Source organism: Paramormyrops kingsleyae, chromosome 18 (assembly GCF_048594095.1).
Source record: "Paramormyrops kingsleyae isolate MSU_618 chromosome 18, PKINGS_0.4, whole genome shotgun sequence".
Classification (NCBI taxonomy): Eukaryota; Metazoa; Chordata; class Actinopteri; order Osteoglossiformes; family Mormyridae; genus Paramormyrops; species Paramormyrops kingsleyae.
The window spans coordinates 24931272-24951491 of NC_132814.1; the positions used below are offsets into that span (position 1 = coordinate 24931272).

Consider the following 20220-nt stretch of genomic DNA (forward strand, 5'->3'; position numbering starts at 1 on the left):
TAGCAGGAAGACTATTCCATACTCTAACTACACGCTGTGTAAAGAAGTGCTTCCTCAAATTTATTTTAAAATGTTCTCCCGCTAATTTCCACTTATGGCCACGAGTTCCAGTATTTAAACTAATATTGAAATAGCCATTTGGCTGAACAGCATCCAGACCCGTTAGAATCTTATAGACCTGGATCATGTCCCCCCTTAGTCTCCTTTGCTCGAGGCTAAACAGATTCAGCTCAGCTAACCTCTCCTCATAAGACATTCCTCTAAGACCAGGAATCATTCTCGTAGCCCTCCGTTGCACCTTTTCTAAGGCAGCAATGTCCTTCTTAAGGTATGGTGACCAAACCTGCACACAATTTTCTAGGTGGGGTCTTACCAAGGAATTATATAAATGTAACATCACCTCCCTTGACTTAAACTCCACATACCTACAGATATAACCCAACATTTTAATGGCCTTTTTTATTGCTTCCCCACACTGGCGAGAGTGGGACATGGAAGCATCAACATACACACCGAGATCTTTCTCGTAATCAGCTACCTTTATTTCAGTGGAATCCATAAAATATCTGTACTTTATATTTCTGCTCCCTGCATGGATTACCTTACATTTATCTGTGTTAAATTTCATCTGCCAAGTATCAGCCCAGTCGCTAATTAAATCAAGATAATAATAATAATAATAATAATAAATTTTATTTCTAACGCACTTTTCATTAAAACAAATCTCAAAGTGCTACAAAGTAAAATCAGCACATAAAAACACATAAAGTCAGCAATGAAATGCTCGTTTAAATAGGTGGGTCTTTAGGCCACATTTAAAAGCGGCTACATTCTGTGGTGCCCTCAGATGGTCTGGGAGGGCATTCCAAAGACGAGGGGCCGCAGAGCAAAAGGCCCGATCCCCCATTGTGCGCAGTTTTGTCCTTTGGGTTTTAAGAAGGAAGGTGGAGGAGGAGCGGAGGGAACGTACGGATGTCTGAGGAGTGAGGAGATCTTTGAGGTATGTAGGAGCAGTTCCGTGGAGACATTGGTGGGTGAGGAGGGAGACCTTATATTCAATGCGGAGTGAAACAGGGAGCCAATGGAGTGTTTTAAGAATGGGAGTGATGTGGTTGAATTTTCGCACCCTCATCAGGATCCTAGCAGCGCTGTTCTGCACGTATTGAAGTTTTTGAATGCTCTTGCTAGGGATCCCGATGAGGAGCGCATTGCAATAGTCCAGCCTGGAGGAGACAAAGGCGTGCACCAGCTTTTCTGCATCTGCCAGGGTGAGTAATGGACGGAGTTTGGCGATGTTCCTGAGGTGGTAAAAAGAGGCTTTGCACAGCTGTTGGATGTGAGTATCGTAGGTGAGATGGGGGTCCATTTTTACACCGAGGTTGGTGACAACTGAAGATAATGGAATGTCCTGATCTGAAAAAGAGATGCTGGTGATGGTGGTAGTGGAAACTTGGTGTGGAGTGCCGACTAGGATGGCCTCAGTTTTGGAGCTGTTTAGCTGCAAAAAGTTGAGCTTCATCCACGCCTTTATGTCCTCCAGGCAGGTGGTGAGAGCGGCAGAATACGAAAGTGCAGAGTGGTTGGGGTGATTAAAATCCATTTTTAAGTAAAGCTGTGTGTCGTCAGCGTAGCAGTGGAATGATAGTCCATGTGTGCTGATAACACGACCAAGAGGGAGCAGATAAAGGGTGAAAAGAGTAGGTCCTAGTACCGAGCCCTGGGGAACCCCACAGGTGACAATGTGGGTATCTGATTTGGCTTTCCCCAGGGCAACGTACTCAGTTCTTCCAGAAAGAAAGGAAGAGAACCAGTCGTAGACGGAGTTGGAGAGGCCGCAGGTGGTATGTAGGCGGTGCAATAGGATATTGTGGTCGACGGTGTCAAAAGCGGCGGACAGATCCAGAAGAATGAGAATGGATGGGGAACCAGCGTCAGCTGTCATGAGCAGGTCATTGGTCACTCTAACCAGCGCTGTTTCCGTGCTGTGGCCCTGACGGAAACCAGACTGAAATGTTTCATATAAACTATTTAGTTTCAGATGGTTATGAAGTTGGGAAGCCACTACTTTTTCCAGCACCTTTGAGAGAAATGGGAGGTTAGATATGGGTCTGTAGTTAAAAAATTGATCAGGATCTAGTGTGTGTTTTTTAAGAAGTGGCCTAATGACAGCATTTTTGAGTGCAGGTGGAACATGACCAGCTTGAAGGGAAAGGTTTATCACTTGGGTAATGAGGGGGCTGAGGATTGCAAGATTGGATTTTACCAGAACTGTGGGGAAGGGGTCCAACACGCAAGTGGATGGTTTCATCTTAGTGATGATTGCCTCAACCTCTTGCAGAGTAACGGTGGAGAAGTGGCTGAGAGGTCTGGAAGGTCCCGGCAGTGAGTCAGATAAAGTGGTGAAAGTGGCTGATGGGCTAGGAGGACTGGAGAGAAGGGAGCGGATGGTTATTATTTTATATCTAAAGAAGTTCATTAAGTTATTGCAATTTTCCACAGTGGCATCCGAGGGAGAGGTCGTTTGTGGCTGGAGAAGGTGATTAATGGTGGAAAAAAGTTGTCTCGAGTTCCTAGGGTCGCTGTTGATGATATTGGAATAAAACCGGGACCGTGCATCTTTGAGGGATTTGGCATAGGCCTTTTGATGTTCCCTATAGGCCTGCATATGAACGGTGAGTCCAGAAGCCTTGAAGCGCCGTTCAAGGATACGTCCAGCAGATTTCATCCTCCGCAGCTCACTGGTGTACCAGGGGGCTGAACGTGAGAAGGTCACCGTGCGGGTTCTGACGGGGGCATGGTGGTCTAGGAGGCTGGACAGAGAATGATTGTAAAAATCCACTGTTTCAGTAACTGAGGAAAAAGTGGTAGGGTCACAGGATATGTGTTGCAGGTCTAGAGCTAGGGCGTCAGGGTCAATGTTTTTAATAGACCTAAAGTTGATTTGCCGCTCTGGTTTACAGTGTGATGAGTAGGAGAAAGGCAGCTCCATGTAGATGGCTTTGTGGTCCGACAGCCCTAGATCACGTACCTGTAACTTTTTAATGGGAACATAGCTTGATATTACCAGGTCAAGTGTGTGTCCCTTGGAGTGAGTGGGGGCATCAACATGTTGCTGCAGATTTAAAGAGTCGAGTAGATGGAGGAACTCAGCAGCAGAGTGGCAGGAGGGGGTGTCAACATGAATGTTAAAGTCACCGAGTAACATAATGTTGGCAGAGGTTGTGTAGAGTGTGCTGAGAAGGTCCTGAAACTCCAGGAGGAAAGCTGAGTTGGGTTTTGGAGGGCGATAAACAAGAAGAAATGTTAAAGATAAAGGAGGCTTGCATTTGAATGCAAGGCATTCAAATGTTGAGAGTACAGGTAGTGGAATGGAAGATAGCTCCAAGTCCTGACTATGTATTGCAGCAAGGCCACCACCACGACCAGTGCTGCGTGCCTTCTCAAGGTAAGAGTAGCCAGGGGGGCAGGATTCATTTAAGGTATAAAACACTTCTGGCTCATGCCATGTTTCAGTAAGGCACAGGAGATCTAATCCATTTTCAAGGATATGCTCCTGTAAGAAGGATGCCTTTTTTGACATGGACTGTGTATTGAAGAGTTCAATTTTGACCATTGGAGGAACAACATGTCTCTGTAGGGGGCGCAGTACAGTCCAGTCCGCTCCGCGAAACCCACACTCCGCCGTGTTACATGTATCAAGCGCGACAGTGTTCTGATGACGTCGCCAATGTGCGCCGGTTACTGACCAGAGAGCCGGGATTTTTGAAGCGAAGCGTGGATATGGAGCACAGTGGTTGGAGTGACGATGATAGATGAATTTTCTCCGGGAGCTTCTATGGATGTAACGAGGTCGGCGTAGAAGTCCATGTTCCCCGATGGTGGACATACACACTGGGCGAGTGTATGTATCGAGGCTAAGTAGCTGTGCGGCGGTGTACGTGAGCGTCATGCCGCCAGCCGCTGAAGAGGTCCGCCGGCGACTGGATGAGAAAGCCAGAAAGATAATGGAGACCAGGACAAACCCGCAGCAGAAAAACTTGTAGCCACAGCCCAGCAGCTTCTTTCCCGTCATCGAGTGGCCGAGAGTCAGGCAGACAGATGCTGACGACGCCAGATGGTGAGTGGAAGTCGGCTTACGAGGTACGGGAATCGACTGCGGTGAAGATCGGGGGCTACATGGAGCTCGACAGAGCCAGTTCAGTTCAATAAATAATGGCTTGTAGTTTGTAGATTACAAACCATAAAACAACTAGGTAGCAGTCAAACTACCTAGGGGAGAGCATAAAGCATAAAACATAAAGCATAAAAGGTATAAAAAGCATAAAAGGGAAGCGGCGACAAAACACGCCAGCGTCCTCCCCCAAGCAAGGTATGCCTCTCTGCTGCTAGATCAGTATCTGCTACACCACCCACCTTGGTGTCATCTGCAAATTGAACCAGTTTACTGTATGTATTGCTGTCAATATCATAAATGTAAATTAAGAACAATAGTGGTCCTAAAATTGAACCCTGCGGTACCCCACTATGAACGCAGGCCCACTGTGACATTTATAAGTCCATTTAGCGTTTTTTCATACTAATTTTATAGCTGGGGCTCCTGCTGAAAGTGGCAACCCTAGTGTTGGATAAGCCCCCCCAATGGTCAAAAATGGTCTCTGTCTCTGCTAGGTCTGCGTACCTCAGGGTGCTGCCACCGAAGTGCAGAGTTTATGAAGCTCCTCCGACAGCAAAGGAAGTTGGTCACTATGCCGGAGAGATAAGACATTCCACGCTCCTAGATTGAGACCTGAGGTCTGCCGTGTAGTGCACAACACCAGTCCCGATCCCCAACAGGACTGACGATTGGCTCCTCAGCGATTTGATTCTTCAGGGGATGAGGCTCCTGAGATCTTTCCCCCTATAATCTCGATCATGATTGCAGCCTTCCTGTGGGCAGCTGCAGCAGAGCTACTCACGTAGAGAGCAGAAGACTCCTGTCTGCTTTATCAGAGTGTGTGAAGTTTTTACGGTGGCTAGAGTGCCAATCCCATCACCAACCCCCAAACTTTTTCCCCCCAAGTTTGAGGACTGCTTGCAGAGCCAGATGCAATTTTGACATCATATCTAATAAAACTATTCAAGGGTCAAAATACACAACACAAAGCACAATACAAGAACATTCAAAGAACAATCAGGTTAGTAGAGGTATTCACAAAATAGATGGTTTCTACAGTGTTTCATGAAGGTAAAGAGGGAGTCTGATGGTTCGTCAGCTCATTCCACCAGTCTGGAGGCATGGTTATTATAGTTTTCAGATTTGCATTAGTTTTTATTTTCATTTAGTTTTCCAGTTTTAGTTCAGTTTCAGTTTCTTGTAAGAATGTACAATGTACATTTTCAGTTCCTTTTTTACTTTATGAACATTTTAGTTTAGTTTTTATTTTCAGTATTAACTTTGGTTTTCAGTACCACATTTTGATACCACATTGGAAGTGAGTGACTTACATGCTTTCACTCTACACAAGAAACAGCTAAAGAAAAAGTGTGAAGCATTTTGTTTTTTCTGCCTTACATTCCCATCCAATCCCCTCACCTTTCCTGCAACACCATCATGTTCTTATAGCCATGAAGGACCTGGGTTATTGATGCTCCAATTCCCTGAGCACAATAAGCACACACTTGGGGGGATGGGATTTGGCACTTCTGGAAGTTAAGTCTACCTGATTGTTTCCCAGTGAACTTCGCCAAGCAACAAAGGAGATGCAACTGCAATCGTGTGTTGTAGTCAGATGAGACATGAGCTTTTTGACCAGACATCACCAAGTTTGGTGAAAAAGGGAACTGCACACAGAGCAGGACACGTCATACAGACGGTGAAATATGGTGGCGGCTCTTTGATGCTGTTTTGCTGCCAGTGGTCCAGGGAATCTTAAGGTCAGTGGCACAATGAATTCCATTAAATTCCAGAACATTTTAGCTGAAAATCTGGTTCTCTCTGCGTGACGGGCTGAAACCGGACTGTAGTTGGGTCTTCCAGCAAGAGAATGATCCATAGCACACATCAAAATCAACAAAGAATTGAAGAAACTCAGAATCAAGATTTAGTGATTGTCTTCTCAGATTCTTCAGTTTGAAAATTTGTGGTGTCACTTGGAGAGCAGTTCACAAGAGAAAATCCAAGAATCTCCACGATTTGGAAATGTTCTGCATGGAAGAGTGGTCAAAGATCCCTCCAGAAGTGTTCTCCAGCTTTGTTAAACAGTACAGAAAGAGGCCGTGTGCTGTCATTGTTGCCAAGAAAGGCTCAACCAAACACTGACATTTGCGGTGTCAATATTTTTGGAATCTGCCTTATGAAAATTTGTTAGCAAAGGAAAATTTGTTATGTCTGTCAATAAAAGCATGAAGTTTACCGAAATGTTTAAGCACAAAATATCACTCAATGCATGTGTGGTCCCTTTTATATATAAATTTTTAATAAGCGGTGCCAATAACTATTCAAACATGCACTCAACCAACAGAATTGACCAAACAATAGTCTTAAGACATTCTGTAAATGATCTGAAGATTCACTTTTAATGTGTGACTTTTGAATGAAGTACACAAAAAGGGGGCAAAACAGTCACTTTATTACCAATAAATACCAACTGGGGCATTTCCAGTTCCAACACGGCACAATCCTTACTGCATTAAGAGGAAAAAATCCAAAAGAATTTTCCGTCTTTGCAATCCACAGCTTTATTTCATCCGCTGGTATAAACTGTACAAACATATCAAATGAACAGTTTGACCTCCTCGTTTCCATGGCCTGCTTGTCTTCTACATCGTCAGCTCCTGAAAACACAAAAATGCACATTAACATACAAGCCAGACCTCGAATGTGTTACAGTCCATTGGGGAAGACGATTCAAAAGTCTTACCATGATGGCATTGACGATGTCGTTGTTGTTGTTCTTGAGGGCACGCACTGCCTTTGCCCGTGAGACGTTGGCTTGTGACATCACAAGTTCAATGTCCTTCACCTCAACCCCGGTCTCATCAACCTTCCAAATCACAATAAATGTTATCAGCCAGTTTCTGTTGCACTGTTTAATGTTTCAGAATAGATTTTGGCACCATTTTAAATACAGAACAAACTGCAAAAGATTAAACCTCAAAGAAATAGTCACTAGGAACCTCACCTCCTCCTCTTCACTTTCCTCCTGCACAGTAGGCGTCTGTGTGTTCTCCTGGATATTTGAAACAGCTTCTCCCTGGACCTTGAACTTCTCTGCTGCTGCCAGCTGAGCTTGTTGTGAAAGATCCTCAATCTGCAAAGGGAAAATAAGTGTCCTCATAACCGGATAATACAAATTCTCCATTCTAAAAGTGTTTCAAAACATAATCAACTAAACATAATTCATTGATTGAATCCACTGTTCAATGCACACATGTACAAAAACCTTCTGAGACAATTGGGAATAAATGAATGTTCCTCCTCAGGATAAAGATTGGCTTCATTCAGAAGAGTTCAGAAGAACGAAAGTCAAAATATTTTGATCATCATAGGAGGACGGAAGTTTAGTCTAAAACAAGCTGACAAGCCACCTAATAGACAATACTAGTATGCTGAATATTGCTGTCAGACCTACCTTGGCCTCACCAAAAACTATGTATGTGTCAGACGCTGGACTCTTGTAGACATCCGGCTTGGTGATGACAAACAAGATGTTCTTTGACTTTCGGATTGTGACCCTGGTGACTCCTGTCACCTGGCGGAGACCCAGCTTGGACATAGCCTGAAAAGTGCCATATCAAGTGACCACCCACAGCAAACTCCTGGCACGAAAGGCTCTGCAATTAATTACATTTAACAGATACAGGTGCAACTACTGCAAAAAGTTTGGCTTTATCATACATAGAAGTCACGCTTAATCATGGTTAATCGTTCACAGAAGGAAAACTGAAGTCTCATCAACTAACACCTAAAATACCCCCGACTAACTGAAATCAGACGCGTTTAAGCACCTTACCTTCCGTGCTTTCTTTTCACTTCTGCTCTGTTTGGCTTTGCTGACTGGTTCCTCATCAATTTCTGCAGCTGCTGCAAGCTAATGGGCCACATGGAAAGACAAGGAGTTCACTACATTTTATAAAATGAAGCAACCCAGACTAAGAAACACGTGATCAGTAACCACAGTGTCACTGGTGTATGAAAAAGGTAGTATGGTGATCACAAGAATTACTCAAGACATCATACTACCTTATCTGCCATGATGACTATAGCAGATACACTGTACATGGGTCAAAACAATGCATTTCAGAGTACTTTACACAAAACTCAAAGTAAAGAATAACTTTTGCGTTGCCGATTCATACCTGTGCCTGTTGGGATTGCACTTGTGCAGAGTCTGCCTCCTCAAGGTCCGGTACTGACTCATCGCTGTCGGACTCCGTGCCAGACCCTGCAGGGAGAGAGGGGGGGGTGGAAATCAGCAAACACACTGGCAAATGTTTAGTATTTGTAGAGATAGAGAACATGCCAATACATCCTTCAGCAAGGAGAAAGGCAATACCTTTATGCAGGCAAAGAATATCAAGGGTAGTCTAATAACCAGCCGATCTGAACACACAGGTGAGTAAAGCCAACATATGCAACACTAGCCACAATACAAAGTTCTCTACAAAATAGGCACATTAGTTGTAAAATGGCCAGATATCTGCCACAAAAAAAATGTCCAGCTTCAGTGTGCCGAGTTCCTAGTCAGCTCATCAAAAAAAGAAAAAAAAGAAACCTTCACAGTAAGATTCTGGAGCGTTGTGTTGCCAAAAAAGAATCTATAGATGCAGGAAGAATGCAGGGGGGGGGGGGGGGCAATAAAAAAAATGGGGGAACATTTCAGTGTTATTAATCACCAACAATTTGGACCACTAAAGAACATGGTAAGGTTAATTTAACATCATATAAAATAAGAGTAAAGAAAAATACTATACAGATGTTCCCTCAACGTTAACTTAGAAGTGCTGGGGCACTGCAGTCTTGGGGTTATTATCAATGTTGAGCTATTGAAACTAGCCTGGCTTTTATCACAGGCCACATGATCATGATTGGGCCAAGAGAGTCTATTGTCCAACTGTATGTATCTAAAGTAAGCCTAGGTGAAATGTGTATAATTAAAATAAACAGCGTGCCCTGTCTTTATATAGAATAAAGTCTAAGACTTACACGTGTTTTAGTGTTATTTGAAATGAAAAATTACTGTTACAAAACTCATTTAACAGAGCTCAGATTGAACAGAGGGTTGGGGTTGTGGGGGGTATTGTGGTTCTGTCTTATAGAACCGCGAAATGAGATCATGAACGTTTGTATTGTAGTTTCGGTCTCTGTTTCAGAACCGTTACACCACTAACATGCAATTTATACTTGAAGAAATAATTTTAACACACACACACATTGTTAATGCAAGTCCTCAATTTCAGAATTTCACCCATGCAGAATAGAACCCCTTCTGTGCCAAGTGCAAAGTTAAGAGCGATCACACACAGTGAAAAGCAGAAGGCAAAGAGGAACAGCAACCTTGGAAACCTAAAACCAGATCGCAGGAATAATTTCAGATACTGTGAAATAAACACATCAGATATCAGGGCTCCAGACTAACTTTTCCAGTGGTAGCACTGGTGCTAGAAAAAAGAAAAAAAAACAACACTTCTTTCAATCACAATTCGTTACTGCAGTATCCGTGCCGGAGCAAACCACCCTAATGATTAACATGCACTCACACAGATGCAACTATTCTGGTGGCAGTCTGGAGCCCTGAATAACGTTCACAAAATATACCTGACCAAGAATGAAAGTGTGCTCTCTTTCCATTTCATTAGCAGTCAAAGAAAAGCATAACAGCTTTTCAATCAATGCTTTTATGAGTAAGGGGTTCCAGCACAATGGACCAAAGTCACACTGCATTGGATTTTTAGTGTCACAAGCTGACCAAATCCAGTAAAATTAACTTGAATTATCTGGCCTTTGCCTTCCACACTATATGAGCACCCTGGAAATCACTCCAAATTAGCAGGCAAAAAATAAAAAAAAGTCAGATACCCTTCTCGTTCTTGATCACAGGCTCCAGTTTGGTAGTAGCTGGAGGGGGTTTATGGAAGGATATGGGTACTACAGGGGGAGTGGGTAAAGTGATTTTCTCCTCAGGTGGAATGAGAGGGGGCAGATCATCATCCTCCTCTGGGGCCAGAAGCACACGAGGTTGAACATATGATTTAGCACTGGGTACTGGGAGGTTTGCAGAAGCAGAGGGGGGAGGCAAAACACTGGCAGATTGAGTTTTCTCTGCATCAGATGAAGACAGAGAGGGTTTCGGAGACTTATCAGTAGCAGGGGGAACTGGAACAGCATCAGAAGCAGGAAGGGGCATGGCCATAACTGGGGTAGCCTCAGGTGGCTTCCTGGAGGAAGGAAGGTCGCCTGGAACAGCTTGACACTCCTTTGAATTTGCAGTGTCAGCCCGAGGTGACAATTCTGGCTCTACTCTTTGGGTTTCACTGGTAGCTTTAGGAACACCAAGGGCTTTGGTGTCAACAGGAGCCAGAGTGGGAGCCAGAGTGGGAGCCAGAGTGGGAGCCAGAGTGGGAGCCAGAGTGGGAGCCAGAGTGGGAGCCAGAGTGGGAGCCAGAGTGGGAGCCAGAGTGGGAGCCTGAGTAGGAGCCTGAGTAGGAGCCTGAGTAGGAGCCTGAGTAGGAGCCTGAGGGGTCACCTCTACAGCTACAGGGTCAGCAGCACTCTTAGAGGAGAGCAGGGGGTCAGATTTAGACACAGAAGTAGAGAGAGACTGAGCAACAGATGGAGAATTCTCCAGTGACTGACAAGCTACTGGGAGGTTACTGATGGGAGCTGGTGCAGAGCCAGAAATGGGAGAGGAAATTTTATCTACTGCTGGACCAGAAGCTGGTGTAGGGATGTCAATTTTGGCAGGCTTTACAGAAGCTGGTGTAGGGATGTCAATTTTGGCAGGCTTTACAGAAGCTGGTGTAGGGATGTCAATTTTGGCAGGCTTTACAGAAGCTGGTGTAGGGATGTCAATTTTGGCAGGCTTTACAGAAGCTGGTGTAGGGATGTCAATTTTGGCAGGCTTTACAGAAGCTGGTGTAGGGATGTCAATTTTGGCAGGCTTTACAGAAGCTGGTGTAGGGATGTCAATTTTGGCTGGCTTTACAGAAGCTGGTGTAGGGATGTCAATTTTGGCTGGCTTTACAGAGGCTGGTGTAGGGATGTCAATTTTGGCTAGCTTTACAGAAGCTGGTGTAGGGATGTCAATTTTGGCAGGCTTTACAGAAGCTGGTGTAGGGATGTCAATTTTGGCAGGCTTTACAGAAGCTGGTGTAGGGATGTCAATTTTGGCAGGCTTTACAGAAGCTGGTGTAGGGATGTCAATTTTGGCAGGCTTTACAGAAGCTGGTGTAGGGATGTCAATTTTGGCTGGCTTTACAGAAGCTGGGAGACTGGCTTGCACCTCCTCAGGCATGGCTGCAGGAGCCTGAGAAGTAGGAAGTATGACATTAGCTGGACCAGTCAACTGAGCCTTTCCAATGGGCTTCTCCGCCTTAGCCCCCAGCACCGTGCCACCTTTAGCCTTTCCCTTCCCACTCGTCTTGATAACCTTGGGCTGAGGGATGGAGGCGGTTCCTGTACCAGAAGCAGGAGAACCAGTTGGAGGCACTAAAGGAGAGGGCATGGCGGTAGAGAGAGCAGGGGGGGACACTTCAGGAGCGTCGGAGGATGACAGCTTGGGAGAGGAGGGAGAGGAGTCGGAAGCAAATGAAGATGAGGGCTTGCTGGTGACAGGCATGGGCTTGGAGACAGAGGAGGAGTGTGAAGACTGCTTGGAGCCACTTTTAGCTTCTTTAGCTTTAGGTGTGGCCACAGCACTAGCAGAGGAAAGTTTCTTGGAATCAGCAGTAGTAGCTGGAGAAAAAGGGATTCAATTGTACTTTTGATAAGAGTGCTATAACATCACAAATAGAGCACAAGGAAACATCTAGAGTACTATAAGACGTATACACTGAGAATCCTAAAACTGCCAATAAACATGCTTTACAGGATAAAAAAAACCTGATACAAATTGGTGCAATTTTATGGGAACTGCTATTTGTAAGTAACTATACAATAAATGTATCCTTGGAGGGTTTAAGCCAGATATCTAAAAGGGCACAGAAACAAAAACAAGCTAACCAAATACCAGAATGAAGTGTCAAAGGTTCATTTCACACCCGATTGGTCAGTTAGATCTGGATATCTCAAAATTTTGTTCCCCTGGGAAAAATCACAGTAATTTTCCTTTGGAAGGTTTAATGACCACACGGAAGAATGTGCCTTCTTAGCTAAGTAGAGTGGACAGCTAAGCTTCAACAAGGAACAGAGACACAGAAATGAAGAACAGCAGGGCAAAAAGTCAGCATTAAAATCTCTTCTCTACCTGACTTCTCTCCAGTGGCCGCAGCAGGAGCAGCCAGCACTAAATTTGGAGAATTCAAAACATTATAATGGAGAATTTAATAAAGCACGACAAGGATCACTCAGGCATGTCAAAATTAAAAGATAAGTGAGACAAAAATATTCAAAAATGTAAGCTGTTGACATGCCACACACACCTAAACAAATTAGTAACCATTTCAGGAGACAAGCACATGCACTTCGCACAAACAGCAGCTAAGCAGACACAAGAGGTCTGTGGAACGACATTTTCCGTAACAGTAAAAATTACAGAACAGCCCAACGGAACAATGCAGATACACAGCAATGCCTACTCCCTAGCAGCAGAACCAGAACAGCAAATGGGTACCACAAGGATAAAAAGTTTGTTTGCCTTGGGAAAAGCATCAGATTAACGTAAAAGGCCCATTTCTCCATTACATACAACCAAGACATCCCAGCTGGTGCAAAAGTACTATGCAGCATGACAATTTTCTAGCATGCAGAACAGTTAGTACTGGGCCTGTGATCAGTAGTCAGTTCCAATCCCAGGGTGGGCAGAGTGATTTCACCTTTGGGCCCTTAATCCTAAATCTGTCCAGGGCCAGTCTGTCCCTGGATAAAGGCATTTGCTAAATAATGTAAACTAGAGGTCGACCGATATATCGGACGGCCGATATATCGGGCCGATATTTAGCATTTTTTAATGTATCGGCATCGGCCGATATCCGAGTGCACTACGCCGATTTTCAGACAGGCACGTCTGCGGGCAGCCCAGTGTTATTGTTGCTGTGGAACACGTGACCCATGCTGCCTTGTGCAGGACCACAGCCAGAAGTTTTGGAAGAGTCCTGGGATAAAACGGTAAGCCTTAAATTCTGATCTTTCAATGACCTGTTTATTTAAGTAGTTTGCTATGAAATGTTGCTTTAAAAGAGAACGCGAATTACGCTATTGGGAACTGGGGTAATGATAATGAGCCTTCAACCAACTGTAGCTTAAAGGATCATTGATTCTAATAGAGTTCGTTTTGTGCGCTTATTGGTGGGCTCACAGACGTTTTTTAATCGTTAAAAATCATTTTAATTGTTAACATTTTAATTATTACCATATCAGCCCGATGTTATCAGCTATGTTTTTTTTCTTGTGTCGGAGAGTTTCACTCTGTGAGTGTGTGGGGCGGAGCAGGCAGCTCTGAAATAATGCAGCGTATGTGAGAGTTGCGTTACTCTGCCCTGATCACAGACAGCGCCGTCCTCGGAGACACAGAGCTGCTAAGAACAATGCATGGCGGAGAAAAGTGTTTGTTCGAAAGCGTGGTTACCATTTACTTGAGCTGATGCTGACAATGGTCCTTCTGTGCAACTTTTTTTCATTTGAGACCGGAGATTCAAACAATTTGTCAGACGTCTAGATAAAAAGTGCATGACTTTGCGCAGTTAGTTTCCTCATTAAACATGTCTATCCTTAATATACGGGCTTATACGTAGACAACGTCACAATCACTAGGGGCTTATGTTGTATTGCACAGCCTTGTATGCAAGGACGACAGTTATTTTATTTTATTTTCCGGGATCACTAGATTCTGATTGTGAATTTGGCTTTAAGCTATCTGTCTGCTAACAACAGAAACAACATGTTAGTGTACACTACTCATCATACCATGATGCACTTCGTGTTTTTTTTTCTTCAAAATGTATTAGAGTGTAATTGTTTTAATGTGCATGGAATACTGGAATTGTAGAATGAATTGAAGATGAAGGTACTATAATAAAAATTCTAACCTTGCATTTATTCTTCTATTTTAGTAATTGCTGTCTGATGGCTGAACAAAAATCTAATCCTGTATGGCAGCATTTCACAAAGCCAACACCAGGAAAAGCCATGTGCAATATCTACAGCAGACTGGTGAGCTTGGGAGCTGAAGAATGAGTTTGCTGCTAGAGAGATTCTGATGCTGCTATCTTTATTGTTTATAAGTTTAAGTTGTTTATAAGTTGTATTGTGTTTTTGTTATTTAAGTTTATATTTAAATTTACACAAGTCAGTATTCAATAAATGCTAAGTTGAGAAATTTTGTGTATCGTTTGTTATTATTAATGCGATATTTTATCATGCAAATAGAGGGGAAAACGTCCAATTTTCGGCCAAAAAATATCGGCAGCATATATCGGCCATCGGCTGACCCTGACTCCTAAATATCGTCATCGGCTATTGAAAAACCCATATCGGTCGACCTCTAATGTAAACCCTATGTAATGGCTGCTCATTCACAGTTCGGAGGACGAAATGTGATCTAAAAATACAATAAACCAATAAATAAAATCGCTGACAGAATAAACAAATCATTGTCACAAGTGAATGAATAAATCTCTAGAACAATATTTACACCAAATATTGTTATTTCTTCATCGGTCTATTGCTGCAGTTGGTAGCCCTGACCTTTTCCTGAAGCACTACTGCCCAGATGGGCAACCCAGGTAGAAGCAACTGATCGACTAGTTGTCGTCTCATCAAGCAATGGCTTCCACAAGGAAACCACCATCTGCGGTGTTAAGGGGAGGAGCTGAGCAAACTGAACACTAGGCCGCTGCATACATCAAATGGAAGGACCGATTCCATTTTAGCAATATGCCGTTGTACGAGTGGTGACCACCATTTCAGTACCAGCAACTCCATCAAGAAACAGAATTAAGTTAAATCCATTCTGCCATTAAGTATATTAAAAACGGGGAACTGAAGCTATGTCAGGCATTACTCGAGCTTATGTAGTGTTAAAATTGAGGCTTTATTAAAGATTAAAAGAAACCAATAGTATTCTTTCCTGGTTGTAAACAGAGTGAAGTTCAGCCGTGACATTACACAGAATCCCAGGATTGACAGTTAAAATCGAACCATTCAGTTAGTCTCCCACAGGGAACCTGATGGGTGGGGAAGGTGAGGAAGCACTTGGTTCATTTCATTTTAATGCTTTGGGGTCGTTAGGTTTCTGATTTTAGAGCCCATTGCCAAATAGGTTTTAGATTTAGTGGGCAAACATTTCCTTGGACATAAGAGGTCGTAGGATTGGGTAAAGGTTAAGAATCACTGCTCCTTACCATGCTGCCCTAGAAATATGCCTTGACCCAAAGCCTACAGTGGGATTTGTTTTGCCACTTCTTCAGACATTGAAAACATGCTATGACCACAAGAGGAGTGACAGCGCTGGAATATAAAATACACGAGGCCGTGTGCAACAACACGGAGATATGCTATGATGAGGGAGTACTGGTAAACTCCTGACAGCCTCGGGTCTCAATCCAACGTTCAAGCACAATATGTCTAATGTGTGCCAAAGGCTTACAAGACTATATTGTGCAACTCTAAATGCTGTAACTACACATGAAGCACAATGCTGTTTGATTCCAAGTGTGCCTCATTTTAGGTGGACTTCGAAAACTGCAGACAGCATTGGATTGCATCTTGCCAAAGCTTTTTGGGGGGGGGGGGGGGGGGGGGGGAAGAGGCGACCCCAGGCTCATATTACACTAATCTAACGGCTTCAAACACGATGTACTGAACAAATCGTTTTATATCAAGGCAAAACAGTAAAGTCTGACAGACGACACGTTTCTGTTCTCAGGCTTCCAATTGCATGTTGCGGAAGAGTACAAAAAAAACTTGTAGCAAGGGGTGCCCAGTCCCCAGACACACCAAGCAGTGATCTCTTTTGGTTTAAGTAAACCTGTCAGAAGCCACCACAAAGGAAATTGAACCTTGAACTCAAACTACTGAATAAAAAATATGGAACTCCAATTCAACAGATATCAGTATGAAAAAACTTGTTAAAAAGGTTGAAATTAAATTGACTTAGATGTACAACCCAGGAAGCAATAGGTATTTCAGATAAACATGTGGACAATTTGTAATGGTCAGGTGGGAAAAATGACCTTGAATGCCCCCTTTAAAGAACCAAGTGGGATTAAACTTTGAACTGCAGAAAGGTAATGCTATTAAATGTCCTTCAAAACACCTGTTAAACGATGAAAAATGTCCTTGTTCACTATAAATTAGTGCCGTTTCACAGAACAGAGTTAACTACTGAATATCATAAAAACAACCATCAGCTTTGATAGTACTGATCAAGGCTTTTCCCTCAATGCAATCCACAAGAAACAAGCAAAAATGTTTTAAAACAAGATCCATGCAGAGGCACCCAACCTAACACAGACGAACATTAGGCTCAATGCGAGATTACCCTGTAATTACCACAATATTTTAGCATGGGCATGTATGAGGGAACAGCTGAAGGGGCCAGATAGCCGAAAATAAAAAATGTGTCAGAATTAGTTCTTTTATTGTAGAGAAACAAACCAAGCACATTAATTTTGTGTTGAGGGAAACAGAAAATTGATCAGATCCAGTCACATCAGTTATGGCCCAGCTTAAACTATTTAGCCACATGTAGTTTTGTCTTGCATTACAACACACACATAAGTGAACATTTCAGGTAAAAGGGTATTTTTCAACACACAAGCAACTAGGGTGAGCAATGATAAATTACACCGCAGTAACAACTCTCAGAACTCCCATTCCAGCTGGAGCATAACCATGCATTTGTGGACGCATGCACAGCCATACTAACCAGTCTCCGCCTGGGGCTGCTGCATCTCCTGCTCAGGGGTCGGAACAGTTTCTGTAGCTTCACTGGGCATTTCTGAAAATGACAGCAGAAACAAAGATTACATTCATACTGCAAATCTGTTTCACTAGAAATATGAGCCGAAGCACCTCCCAACAACTGGATTTTATGTTCACTGCAATAAGAGTTATACCAAGGCACTCTGGGAAAAATTGTACTAAAAATATACTAAGCAACGCAACTTACAAATATAATATTCATACACGCGGGAAGCAGAATGAACGATCAAAACAAAGTTAGATAACCTACGATAATATTACCATTAAAGCAGTCTGCTATCATATTGTGGGCTGCATCAAAACATCATAGGCCCAAGTCTCTAACATTATACCATAAACTGAAACGGCTACCTTCCAAGATAGTTACGAATGTCGCTGAGGGTAATACTCCTATATTACAATGGTTATTTGAATGATTGCTAGCATTTTCCGTTTAAAACCAAATACAAAGAGACCAACATGGCCACAGACGCACACGCCTGCTTTAGTTCGTGTCCCTACCCTTACAGACATGTGGAACATGTGACTATTAACTTCATAAAAGGGCTACGGAGACAGAGTGTACTGAACATTAAACTTTATAACTTCATAGCAAACAAACAACTACCGACAATTGTTTTGGCACGTCGAAATTGTTTTATTTTACGGCTATACTTTATCGTGAGAGTTACTTAAGATACCTGCCATTACCACAAAGCTGGCTGGCCGCGATCGTGTTACAACTCGGCTACGGTTGCAACACCTGAAGAACACTGACGATTTTTTGTAAAACAATAGTTTAATGTGTCTAAAAACGTATTAACCACGAGCCTCTATAATGTTGGAAGCACACCATACGGTCTACCCAAATTATATCGACATGTGCTGATTTTAACATTATCTAAACAGTACTGAGAGCACCATCCCCATTTTGAACCAGAACTCAATTATGAAGCGTAGTTTTAAAGAAATTGCACAAATCACAAAAATAAGACACAAAATTGCCTCCCAGTAACACGTAGTTTTATTAAATACACATAAAACACTTAATCAAGCTAGTATATGTTAGATGATTGCGGATTAGCAACAGCAACACTTACTGTGACAAAGTTTCAGATCCAAGATGGCTGAAAAAGGGGTTCGCTGAAGCCCACAGGAATAGATATCGCTACCTAGCGGAAAATAGCTTCTTCTTCCGGGTCATGGGTCCACGTGACACTAAACGAGCTTTCCCCCGAATCTGGTTGGTTTATGGCCAGATGACGCTTTCAACGCGGTTTATTGCTTTCAAGTCAGGAGAAAAATAAATAACGCTGAGGCCGAAACAGACGCTAAAATGTAATTTGACTTTATATTATGCTAATTTCCAGTCAGTTACGATGGACTGGGTAAGTGACGATTACCCTTCACGCACCGTTTTACCTTGGGATGAAGACAGGTGAACTAAACCGATGAAGAGTCTCGATGAGGTTTCCCTGTTTACAGTTTAGCTTCTGTTCCCGAAACCGAGATTAGACTTAGCGTCACCAAATCACCGTGGCAACTAATGCGTTAGCAACTTAAATACTGTAAATCATCCGACTGCATCGATCCAACTATGAAGTTGTTAACAGGAGATTATGGAAGACGAACTTCGTAATTATACCTACTGCAGCGTGGGTTTACCTGACAGAAATTTTGGTCTCAGTTCGAACATCACCCACTGTTGATGATGTGATTTGCACTCACATCTTTCAAGTTTATGCATTGTTTACGTATTTCTACTGGAAGCTTCTTAAATAATATTGGAGATGCCGAAAACATCAAAGTAACGGCATGTCGGGCTATCCGCAAAGAATGCTCAGTTACTGCATATTACTTCTGAGAAGTTCCACCAAATTTTAGGTTTGTTGTTTATTACTGAAATGCTGATAGGGTTTCGATTAATTGTTTGATCACCAATACCGCTGAATACCTATATAGAACTCACTATAACATCATTGTAATAAAGTAGTAAATGCAGGATATTTTGTGAACAGACAATCTTTACATTTAATTTCATAATATGTCATGATGTATTAGGCCCCACGTCTGGCCACAGTCAACACAAACGATATTCAATCTCCAAGCAAAATTGCCAGGCTCTGTCCATGACTCAAGGATTTATAGTGAATTTACAGTGTATATATACATGTAAATTAAATGGTGTAAAACCCTTTTTTTCTGCATTTTAATTTGACTTAAACAACTACATGGACTGTATTTCACTTTCCAATTATTCTAATAAAGCTGTTAAAACCATTAATTTGTATACAGTGGCTTGCAAAAGTATTCAAATCCCTTCAAAGTCAATGTAATTTTCTCCATGAAAAAAGACATGTACACTTATTTGTCCATTCAGTGTTTTTATTGTGAAGTCTTATGCAGTAATAATACACAATATTTGCAAAGTCAAAATGAACCATGTTATGTAGATATTTAACTGAAGGGAAAAAAACAAGACTTTGCATACGTATTCGACCCCTACCTTAATTCTTTTGGGGGTAAGTATATGCCAGTTTTGCATATCGAGCAAGAGTGATTCTTCGTCATTCTTCTTGACAATTTATAGAGATCATCTAAGCTGATGGGACGGCACCTCTGGACAGCAGTTTAAATAGTGCCACAGATTCTCAATGGGCTTAAGATCAGGGCTTTGACTCGGTCGTTCCAGAACATTCACCATTCTGTTTTTGAGGCATTCCAGTGTCACTTTGACTTTATGCTTAGGGTCATTGTCATGTTGAAAGAGTCCCATCAAGTCTGAGAAGACTCCCTGCTCCCAGCACAGGAAAAGCATCCCCATAGCAAGATGTTGCCACCACCGTATTTCACCATAGATGTGTTTACTGCGGCATGGTTAGTGTTAGCTTTATGCCACATATACCTCTTTGAAGTTTGCCCAGAAAGTTCTATTTTGGTCTCATCAGACCATAAAACCTTCTCCCACATCTTAACTGGGTCTTTCTCATGCGTTGTAGCAAATGCCATACATGCTTTTATGTGGATCTTCTTAAGGAACAGCTTCTTTCTACACTCCCATAGAGGTCTGTTTTATGGGGAGCTCTTGAAATTGTGGACCCATGCACCTTCACTCCAGTTTC

General features: G+C 42.7%; 1 protein-coding gene and 1 non-coding gene across 4 annotated transcripts; both read right to left on the reverse strand.

Annotated features, from left to right (window-relative positions):
* Positions 1–6527: 6527 nt before the first annotated feature.
* Positions 6528–18310, reverse strand: naca (nascent polypeptide associated complex subunit alpha). Of its 3 annotated transcripts, XM_023834097.2 has the most exons (10): positions 18199–18310; positions 17064–17135; positions 12444–12482; positions 10058–11932; positions 8338–8423; positions 7992–8069; positions 7611–7757; positions 7161–7289; positions 6900–7022; positions 6528–6813 (listed from the first exon to the last, which is right to left on the reverse strand). In XM_023834097.2, the coding sequence occupies exons 2-10, from the start codon at positions 17131–17133 to the stop codon at positions 6799–6801; spliced, it is 2562 nt and encodes an 853-aa protein (XP_023689865.2). In that variant the 5' UTR covers positions 17134–17135; positions 18199–18310; the 3' UTR covers positions 6528–6798. The 3 variants fall into 3 exon arrangements, with proteins under 3 accessions (XP_023689865.2, XP_023689866.1, XP_023689867.1); XM_023834098.2 differs by lacking the exon at positions 10058–11932 and having other exon boundaries at positions 6589–6813; positions 18199–18299; XM_023834099.2 differs by lacking the exons at positions 10058–11932; positions 12444–12482 and having other exon boundaries at positions 6589–6813; positions 18199–18295.
* LOC111855353 (small nucleolar RNA SNORD59) lies at positions 7453–7531 on the reverse strand. The gene has a single exon (XR_002840877.2). It is a non-coding gene; the product is annotated as a small nucleolar RNA SNORD59 (small nucleolar RNA).
* Positions 18311–20220: the final 1910 nt, after the last annotated feature.

Excerpts from the sequence above, each read along its gene's own strand:
- naca (XM_023834097.2), bottom strand. The coding sequence starts at position 17,133 with ATGCCCAGTGAAGCTACAGAAACTGTTCCGACCCCTGAGCAGGAGATG. Across the intron at positions 12,483-17,063 it reads GCAGCCCCAGGCGGAGACTG|TGCTGGCTGCTCCTGCTGCG; the intron begins GTTAGTATGGCT and ends CTCCAAATTTAG. Across the intron at positions 8,070-8,337 it reads TGCAATCCCAACAGGCACAG|CTTGCAGCAGCTGCAGAAAT; the intron begins GTATGAATCGGC and ends GTGGCCCATTAG.